General features: G+C 36.7%; 1 protein-coding gene across 1 annotated transcript; it reads right to left on the reverse strand.

The window, feature by feature from the left end:
- Positions 1-4,702: 4,702 nt before the first annotated feature.
- LOC129226991 (histone-lysine N-methyltransferase SETMAR-like) lies at positions 4,703-5,752 on the reverse strand. The gene has a single exon (XM_054861619.1). The coding sequence runs from the start codon at positions 5,750-5,752 to the stop codon at positions 4,703-4,705; it is 1,050 nt and encodes a 349-aa protein (XP_054717594.1).
- Between the last annotated feature and the right edge of the window lie 4,893 nt (positions 5,753-10,645).

A 10,645-nucleotide genomic window follows, 5' to 3' on the forward strand; every position in this document is an offset into this window, starting at 1 on the left:
GATTCTTCGTTTTTTTCGTCATTGTCCCTTCCACCCGGCTCTACAATTTTATCGATAGATACCCATCGAAATATTCTTTGTTCTTTCTCCTTTGTCCAAGTTGTCGCCGTCGCCATTTTTGCACACCACATTTATTAACCTAATACAGTAAACTCTCTCTATCTGAACACTCCCTAATGTGAACGCCCCGATATTCTGAACACATTCTGATGATCCCGGTGAAACTCCATAGACTTAGCATAAGCTGACCTCTCTATTCTCTGAACACCCCAGTATTATGAGAGCCTTTTTTTTTAAACATTCAGTTATTCACAATCGGTGCTTACTAATTCCTATGACTCAAATTGAGAAGCATGAAATTCCTTCTCAGTTTTATCGCAATGATTGAAGAACATTTAAAAGATGAATAGAGGAAAAAGGAAGATTATTTTCTTCGACATTATTGCATTTCATAAACTCATTCAGCTGAGCAATATGCGAATGAGGTTTCTGCTACTGAACTGCAAATTTCAAGAATCCAACCATTCAAGTGCGATTACCTGCAAGCAATATGCAGTTGAGAATCACCCGCAAACCTTTTAAATTAAACAATGGGATGATAACACTTACCTTGCATGAGAATACACGATGCAAAAACATATTTCTTTTATTTAATTTTTTATTTATTTAATTATTTTACTTATTGCAATTAACTGTGTTGCAATATTTTCAAGTTGTTTATAACGTAAAGTGTTTAGAATTAAAAAAGAAAGAAATGCAAGAGTTTACGTCCTACTGAGTTTAATCAGGCATTGCACTAGCCATCAATCCAAAATTGAGCACCTCTATCTCAATAACTTGCATAGCTCACTTGGTAAAGTGCTGAACATAGCGCATTAACACAATAGAATACATATACATTCAGCATCTATATTCTCCCAAAATAATAAACACCCCCGTAATTGTAATCTGAACACTTTTGTTCGGTCCCCCACTGTAAAAACGATTCATAAACGTTGCTGGAAAATGATGGGCAGCTGATGTGCCCAATTTCTTCCAGTATCATACCTTACAAAAACCAGGAACGTTTTCTGCTAAAAGCCAGAAACTTTCCTGAAATTTTCCTTGGATCCTCCTGAAAAATTCAGAAATCTTCCCGTTTAAAGTCAGTCATATATCTTAAACTTTAGATTAAACTTAGTTAGGTATAACATAATAGCGTGGTACCTTCTTGATTTACCAAGAAAGTTCCAAAATCAGTATTGGAACCACGGCCAGAGCTAAGACAGAATTGCAAGAAAGTGCCAAGAATTTTTACTTTCCTGCAAAGCTACGCTGTCCATGAACTTTTTGCCTCTCATTGGGAGCTTATTCAGTCCGGACGGACCGTAATCAACCTGAAGCCGAAACACTTTATAAATATGCTCAGTTAATCTTTAAACTGGGAGCTAAAAATGTTTTTCACAACAGTGAGAAGTCTGCATTTGTGCAACTTGTAGCAATTCAGGAAAATTTTTGACAAAGATACTTGATTTTACCAGGAAGTGGATGAAAACCATTGAAATCCTGAAACGTTACACGGAAATAATCAGAAACGTTTCGGATTTTTTTTACAGTGCATGAGTGCTAATAGAGTACAGTGTATTAGTTAATTACTGTCTGACCACGATTGTCATGGAATTGGCAGGAGACCAGTTAAGACTATTTTATCTGAAAACGTGGAAAAAGAAAAGTTTTGATGCGCGTGTTTCACTCCTTTCAATGAGCTCACTCTACTTAATTTAGGGTAGTGGTTCTCAACCTTCCAGGCTTCGGGGATCACAACCCCCCTCCCCCTTTCCCTTCCATGTTTGTCTTTCCGTTATATCAAGAAAATGTAAAGTAAAATATAATGGATGGTAAGGGAATGTAAAATAAAACACAACATCGTTTTATAGGCCACTCGTAAATTAAGTAAGGGTCTTGAGGGGGAGGGGAGGCGAAAAACGTTCTGCATTTCCTTACTTTGGGGGGACGGGGAGTCAAACCCATTCTTACGTAATATTTTCCAAGTCGATAGTAATAGAAATCGCTCAGTCAAGTGGTTTGGCAAGGATTATATTTAATTTGCGTCTGGAAGATAAAAAACGTATAAGGATGAGCTGTTGTGTACTAGTTTTACGAGGAATGAATAGTGTAAAATAAAATAAATGAATAACACTATGAATGACACTATGTATGGCAAAGAAGCACACTATGTATTGCTATATATGACATAACTAGGCCATCAAGCTTGAAACATTTCCTTGGGAGACAAGTTGATGAATGCGAGTTACACTCCCATCGACTTAACATATCGTACCAGCCATTTCTAGTTTCCTCATAAAATCTAGGTTCTCGTTAAAGCAGAGCTCGTTATAATAGAGTTCGACTGCAACAGTAAGGCTACTCACTCAGCAATAACAGAAAGAGAATTCATCTTTTGACTCCAACTCCACAATAGCGGAGGTACCTTTCAATAGACTTCCGTGTTCTGCCTCTATTTATCCTTATCACTTCAAATGTACTCTAATCGCTACGATGATAAAGAACCATCATAAAACTCCTCCGCACAAGTTCACCAAAAATAGAATCATTCCTCAGTTCTTTTTTCTTTGACGAGAAACGATACCATTCATCGGAAGCAGACGCAAGGAGATTCCTTCGTTTATTCCATGGCAGTTATGTCTCCTTTTTGTTCAAATATGAAGAGAAAATTTGCAATTCTGAGAAAAAGAAGAAAATGAGGTTTACTGAACTTCGTCAATGGCCGTGAGCTCTTCTCTGCCCCTAAGGAATGATAGATATGTTTTTATGTTGCCAGTGTTTTTAGAAACATGCATTTAGCGAATTCTTAAAATTATCTGTTGGAAAAAGAGAATTCTCCAGTGAAAAATAGTTACATTCTAATCATGGACGATTGAAGGGGAGTTTTCCTTTTTTGAGCTATCGTAATTGCTTACTCTTTTCTCTTTAGCGTGGGTTGATGATTCTCTTTCCATTGTCTTTGTGGTTGGTAGATAGCGAGTCACTTTGTTCATTGCTTTTTATGTTCATTAATATACATTGTGATTATTTATTTATTTATTCGAAAAATTTATATATTTTTTGTGCAATTACGAATAACTTTCCTTCACTTCACCGTAGTTGACGCTCTTTTGATTTTTCAGATCGCCATGACGACGAGAAGTCTGTCACTCGCAGTTTTTTGCTATTTATTTAGAGAGACTGATTTTTGTTCAAATTGCCTGCTGTTTGCATCCTTCTATCCAAGACTCGTAAAATCACGTTTTTTTTTTTTTTTGTTTTTTTTTCAGGAAAAACTTTAATAAAGATGAACTTTAAAAGCTAAACTTCATCTAAATACAAATTTCCAGATTGCTAATTCAGATCATTTAAGATTGACAAGAAATAAAAATACGTGATATGATAAGTATACGAACGCACATTAGCTATAATAAACCATATCTTTATTACTGCATCTCAATGAAAAAATTCTATTTTATGGATACGCCTCCTATTACCTCATCTAGAATATCACCAGTTACATATGATGGGTGCGAATTTCTTCTCCATTTCCATTCCTATCCATTTGTAAAAACAAGAAGCAAAACGAGTAGGGTCCTGTTGCAATTCGTAAGTGCGAGAAACTTAATTTGAATTCAAGCCGTTCAACGGAATGGCAGGGGTGGAATGCTGGACGTTTTTTTTTTTTTTTTAAATATAATAGTCACTTTTTTTACTGACTTCGATATCGTTGTTTAATGGCATCAAAGTGTCCGTGAATGAGTGTCACAGTGTTGCCAGATTGGGGGAAATTTCCCCATTTTGGGGAAATATGGTGCTCTCTGGGGAAATTTTGGGGAAATGGGTTTTGAGGGGAATTCTTTGAGGAAAAATTTTTTCCTTGGGGAAAACCTGGGGAAAAAATATTTTTTTCGTATTTAAATTCGCCTCTTGATATCTGGTAGTTACATTGTTTGTATCAAACAGCGTTGGTGAAGCTTTGCTCTCAACTTTATGGAATTCGCATTTCGCATTATATGGAATATTATGCTACGGAATTCGCATTAATAGTTCTGCGTGAGTAACTAGTTGATACGTGAAATAGGCAAAAATAAGTGTGATGAAGAATGTTCTTAGATAAATATATACAAAAATCATAGTTAAAATGCACATTATACAGAAGCAGAGTAAGTAAATGCGAGTAGAAAGAAAATATTTGGTTATTTCTTATCTTTCGGTCAGGCGCTTGCATTTATGAATAGTGGCACCTGCACGGCTTTGCCCGTAGTAGAAAATTAAAAGGTATTTTAGTTCCCCTGTATATTAACAAATAATGAATGCATGATGAATTTCTCGCCAATCGGTTTGCCCACGTCACGGTTCCGCATTATGATAACTTGGTAATTTAGTCGCCCATCTTATGAAAATTTTGCTTGGGAAAATGTTCGTAAAATTAGAATAGAAAAAGAACAAAATCGAATTTTCGAAAAATCGCTTAAAGGTGCACACCCCTGTGCTACAAACTAATTCTTTGCCAAATTTCATGAAAGTCGGTCGAACGGTCTAGGTGCTATGCGCGTCACAGAGATCCTGACAGAGAGAGAGAGATCCGGACAGAGAGACTTTCAGCTTTATTATTACGAGGGCGAATCAAATGAAAGTGAGCCAATGCGAATATATGACAAAAGGAGTACTTTATTTAAAAGTAATCACCATGGGCATTTAAACATTTGTCCCATTGACTAACGAGTCGCGTGATTCCATTCTCATAAAACTCCTTGGGTTGCTGCTTCAAAAATTCTGAAACTGACTCCTTCACGGCATCGTCCGACACGAATCTGGTTCCCTTTAGGTGTTTTTTCAATTGCCCGAAAATGTGAAAGTCGCAAGGCGACAGGTCGGGGCTGTAGGGCGGATGATGCAGCGTTTCCCACTTGAACTTCGCCAGTTTTGTCTTAACCACATCAGCGACGTGGGGACGGGCATTGTCATGCAGCAAGATGACCCCATTCGTCAATCTTCCGGGTCGTTTGTTCTTGATAGAGACACGCAGGCGATCCAGCGTTTCGCAATATCGGGCACTATTGATAGTCTCTCTAGGTTTAGCAAATTCGATCAGTAATGGCCCCTGACGATCGAAAAAAAAAGTCAACAGCACCTTACCTGCGGAGATGACGGCCTTTGCTTTCTTTGGGGGTGGCGAATTCAAATGTTTCCACTGTAAGCTCTGCCGGCGTGTTTCAGGCTCGTAGTGGTGGCACCATGATTCGTCCCCTGTCACAATTGCAGTCAAGAAGTCGTTACCCTCATTGTGATACCGGATCAGATGAGTCAAGGCAGCGCCGAACCTCTCTGTCTTCTGGCGGTCGTTCAAAATCTTGGGCATCCATTCAGCACACAAGAGCCGATAACCGAGATGGTCATGAATTATGGTGTGAACCGAACCGTGACTGATGTTCACATGCTCTGCCAGTTCATCGATGCTTATCCTCCGTTCTTGTCTAATCAGCTCATCATCCTGTGCAATTGTGTTGGGGGTGATTGCACGGTGGCTTTGGCCCGGTCTTGGATCGTCTTTGCAACTTTCACGTCCTTCTTTGAACCGTTTGCACCAACGCTTCACAGTGGCCAATGAAATGCAATGTTCACCGTACACGGCAGCCATACGGCGACTAATTTCGTGTTGGGAAACACCTTCAGCAGTCAAAAACCTGACCACACCACGCTGTTCATCTCTTGGAGCGTCCATTATGTCACGAACCGATTTCAACCCGGATTATGGGAACATTAAAGAACTATTATCCTCACACTTACGTATCACTTTTGTAAATGAGGGTTGCCTGTGTGCTGCGCGCATGCGTCGCGGTTGATGGACTGAGCCATTATTGCGCAGGGTAGGTTGGCTCACTTTCATTTGACTCGCCCTCGTAGTAAAAATAAAAAAAGAGATAAAGATAAAGAAGACAAAAAAAAAGCGAAAATGAGAAGAAAAAAAAGTTGGGGAATTTTATAAAAAAATTTGGCTATTTGGGGGAAAATTTTTTTTTTTTCAAGAGACAAAAATATCATAGGAAGTCGACTCATTTTATGAAAATAATAGTGGAAAAATAACTTTTGAATTTGGGGAATTTTGATAGAAAACATCGCTTTTTGGGGAAAAGTTGGAAGGGAATTGGGGAAATCTGGATTTGACCATCTGGCAACACTGGAGTGTCAGGCGACCTTCATTTCTTTTCCTTCTTTTATGCATTTTTTGTGCAGCAAACGCGTTCAACAGCTATTTTTTCTTCTTTTTTTCCCTCCGTTTTTAGTGAAGAGGAGAAAAACAGATAGTGTAAACAAAGTTTTTCTCATTTCGAGTATAATATTGTTGAACTTTACATTCACGGGATCTTTCGATCAAAAATAGAAAAATTATTTGTGTGTTGAATAGTCCATTCATTGAGGAAGGCTATATGCTATATTGCATCTCGCGACGACTAATAGGAGTGGAGCAGCAATAATTTGAATTTAAATCAACAATAAACATGATGCATTTTTTGCTGTATCAATAGCTCGAACTTACGTGCTCAGTAGCTCAGACGGTAAAGCGCTGGACCAGCAACCCTATGGTCTCGAGTTCGAACCTGGCTGTGGGCGGGAAGATTTTCAGCATTTATTACCCGGTTCGTTTAAAAACTAATTAATTTATAAATCAATGGTTTTCAATTGTCTTTATTGATTTTTTTTTTTTTTTTCGATTTTCTCATTTAACCGAAAACATCGATGTGAATAAGGCAACGCTGGGTATGTTTGCTAGTCTTTTATACAATAGCAAACTTTACTGTCAAGAGTGAAATTTGTGACACTTCATTAATGGAGTTTAAGTTATTTAGATAAAAGCAGTGAAGTTGTGCCGAGATATATTTTCAATATTGCGCCACGTAGAGGTACATTTTTAAAACCTATTATTATAACTTTGTGACAAGCATTTGTAATTATGCATACATAAGGATTTTATGAATAAAGCATGAATGTATATTCGCTTATTTAGATAAGGAATTGGGTAAAAACGTATTCAAGTGAAACATTTCTATTTAACGATAGCTGTGGGAATCTATTATTTATTAAGCAGTAAGTTATCAACCTTAAACCAGGGATAAGACAGGAATGCATGCAATATACCGAAAGCCCGGTTATGTTATCCAAAGACAGCAGTTTCGTCCTTGTAATGAACTCACTAGTCTGGACGAGCTGGAGGCAGATGTCATCTCACTGAAGCTGAGAGTGCTTACAAACTGATAAAGTGAATTTAGCACACCAGCGAGAGTCTGCAGCAATGGTGGGTGCTCTTCACTGAGAGTCTGAAAGATTCGGATCTAATGTTAACCTACGGGGAAAGTTGGAGCTTGTTTTACAAAATTCCTTTGAAGTTTTCGGGTCAATTTTTTTTCTGAGTATTTTTCAAGCCTATGTCAGTGTATTTTAGTTTTTATTTTTTTGATACGTCCATTCTTCGATTTTTTAAAATTCGAGAAAAAATGAATTTCTTCGAAAACGAGGTACTGTTGGACCTTTCGCTCTGTAAAAAAGCTGCAAATCGTGCTATCGAAATTTCAAGAACGCCCCAACACGCAAAATATTTCCACCTCTCTTTTGAGACTAAGTTTGAAATGATGCGACCATTTCTAAAAAAATATCGGAGTTCCAACCATCTGAAATATTTTCGAAAAAGCTCAATTTCTCTACTAAGCCACGCCTCCCACCAGTTCGTCCTTCCTTGGGGGGAAAAACCGGGTGAGGTGTATAAGATTTACAATCATTAGCGCAAACGACCGTTTCCATTTACTACTCCCCTCTTTTCCGGAGGCATTTTTCAATGAAGGAATGAATGAGTGCTTTTGAAAGTGAATCCACATGCTTGGAAACATCTTCACGATTTGATTTGTGTTTAGAAAGGATATAGTTTTTAAAGAGTGCTTCTGGAGATAATTCTTGTGAATTCTTGTGCTAAATGACCTCCTGAATCCAAATATGACCACCTTCTTCCATTCACACGTCCCGCTTTTTTGGAAATGTCGCCCGAAATTTTTTTCAGTTTTTGACAGTTTCATAGCCAGTATTTTTATCTGGAGGGAAAGGGATCGTTATATTATATATTAATACTTTTCTGAGGGGCTAGAGAGGTGCTAAGTTTGTACGCAAGAACATATGGAGGAAATTGGTTAACTCATGGGGGGTATTACCACTTATTATATTTTTAAAATCATCAAAACCCATCCTTTTCTCTAGGGGTTTGTTTTACAATTCCCCCCCCCCCTTTTTTTTGGCATAAAACCAGAGTATAGGACTAACACTTATAAACCCTATATCCGAAAAAAAAAAGATTCACGTTGTAAATTTTTAAAAAAGGAAGTATCGCATTTTGCGTAAAGTTGCATCGCAGACCTTCAGTGAAGAACCTTTCCGTGTTACTCAAATTAATTCACGGATATAATTAAGATTAAAATGATCTTAAGTATGCTTGTAATATAGCATTAATGAATATTTCTATTTCTGGGGATGCACTACTCCCATTACTTTTCACTATATCAAGAAAGCATAAACAATGGAGGTGGTGCATTCAAAGAAAGATAAATATGTATATTAATGCTATTTTATAAGCAAATTTAAGGGTGCTTTTCACTGAGAGTCTGAAAGCGTACGGATCTAATGTTAACCTATGGGGAAAGTTGGATGAAGGTTTTACAAATTCCTTTGAAGTTTTCATGTAAATTTTTTTCCGAGTATTTTTCAAGCCTCTGTCTGTGTCGTGTACTTTTTGCTTTTTTGAAATATCCATTCTTTGATTGTTTAAAATTCGAAAAAAAAAAAATGAATTTCGTTGAAAAAGGTGGTAGGTACTGTTCGACATTTTGCTCCATAAAAGATCTGGCAAAATATTTCCAGCACTCTTTTGAGACTTTGTTCGAAATAATGCGACCATTTCTAAAAAAAAAAAAAAAAAAACCGGGGTTCCAAAACCGTATTCCAGATACTTACTAAATATTTGGAATCTATTTTTGTCTATATTATACTATGTTACTACAAATGTAAACGCATAAAATGCTTTCCACAGCTCAACAAACATTTTTAAAAATAATTTCTCGAACCAAACTCGAAAAAAATTCTTTACAAGGTATGTACACATTGATCATGTAATTCATAATACAGTGAAATCCAGTAACAATGAACTTCAAAATCGTGACTGAAAACTTATTTGGTTGAAACGGGTATTTCCTTATACCGATATTCGTTGTAACAGGATTTTACTGAATTTTTCTTTTGAAAATTTTCTAAGGAGAAAAATTATACATACCTGCATTTCATTAAAGCATGAATGAGTATAAAAAAATTGTTTTAAAGCAGGGGTGGGTTCCCAGGGTCGTGACCCCAAATGGGGTCGTGTAGCGTTTCTTATTCGGTCGAAACATTATTCCTACCAGAGTATAGTTAGGGGTGAATCGAATCTAACATAGCAGTTTTGTAATCTGATCTAACGTAGCTTTCACAATGTTGCCAGGTTAGGTCCACACCTAGCGATACTTTACTAACATGTAGGCTACGGGATCACAGGTCCTTTACTTGGTCAAAAAAGGGTCGCAACGTGCAAAAGATTGGGAACCACTGGTTTAAATTTACAGATAATTAGAGAACTGATGGGGGAAGGGGGAGAACACTGACCATTTTGTTTTAGACTGGATGAATACACAATGTTCTAAGAATCTTTCGGTAGTCGTGTTACACTGAAATTTTCATAAGCTCAGACAAATAATTTGTCTGACGTCTAAAACATTTCCCTGAAACCTAAGGTTTTTCAATTTTAGCCGGTCTTTATCTATATATATATATTTCTGTGTATGCATTGTGCAGTCGCACCTGTTCATAGAGAAATCTAAGGAACAAAATAACAATTTCGTTTATAGCCTCAATTTCGCTATAAAAGGTAAACAACAAGAAGGGAACTGAACCATAAATACAATATATACGGCTTGAATATTAGTACGAAAAACCAAATTTCTAGTTGAATTTCAATTCAAAATGTCAAAGGTGAAAGTTTTTTAATATCCTGGATAAAAAAACAAATACAAAGCCACAAGTTTTCAATCAAGCAATGCATTTTCTACACTTATAATTTGTAGTTCAACAAAAGAATTGTTTCAGATGGGTGGAAAAACTTTTTGTCTATAAGTAAATTCAATCCGTTGAAATGGAATCCGTAAATTCAACCGTTATTGAAAAAAATAAAAAATAAGTGAATAAAAAATAAATCATTAAAAATCTTGTTATCGAGTTACATTTCGTGTCGAAATGTAAGGCAAAGAATATTCATTTCAGCCTTTCACGCTTTCACATTTACATAAATGAATTTGTTACTCTATCTATTAGCTACTTCATGTACATTAACATTGTTTACATATTATTGACTGTTGATCAGGTACTCATAACCAGTAAGTGTCTTCACACTTCTCAGTTATACTCAAGAATCGCTTCTCGTTACTACTCCGGAAATCGCTTTTTTCGAAATGGACTTCACTATAACTTACTTACTTACTACTTATTACACATGCATTTTCTAACCGCTTCAACGTAAAGTACTTCCTTCGCTCGTATGGTTGCCATT

This window comes from Uloborus diversus, chromosome 7 (assembly GCF_026930045.1).
Source record: "Uloborus diversus isolate 005 chromosome 7, Udiv.v.3.1, whole genome shotgun sequence".
NCBI classification, from domain to species: Eukaryota; Metazoa; Arthropoda; class Arachnida; order Araneae; family Uloboridae; genus Uloborus; species Uloborus diversus.

Excerpts from the sequence above, each read along its gene's own strand:
- LOC129226991 (XM_054861619.1), bottom strand. The coding sequence starts at position 5,752 with ATGGACGCTCCAAGAGATGAACAGCGTGGTGTGGTCAGGTTTTTGACT.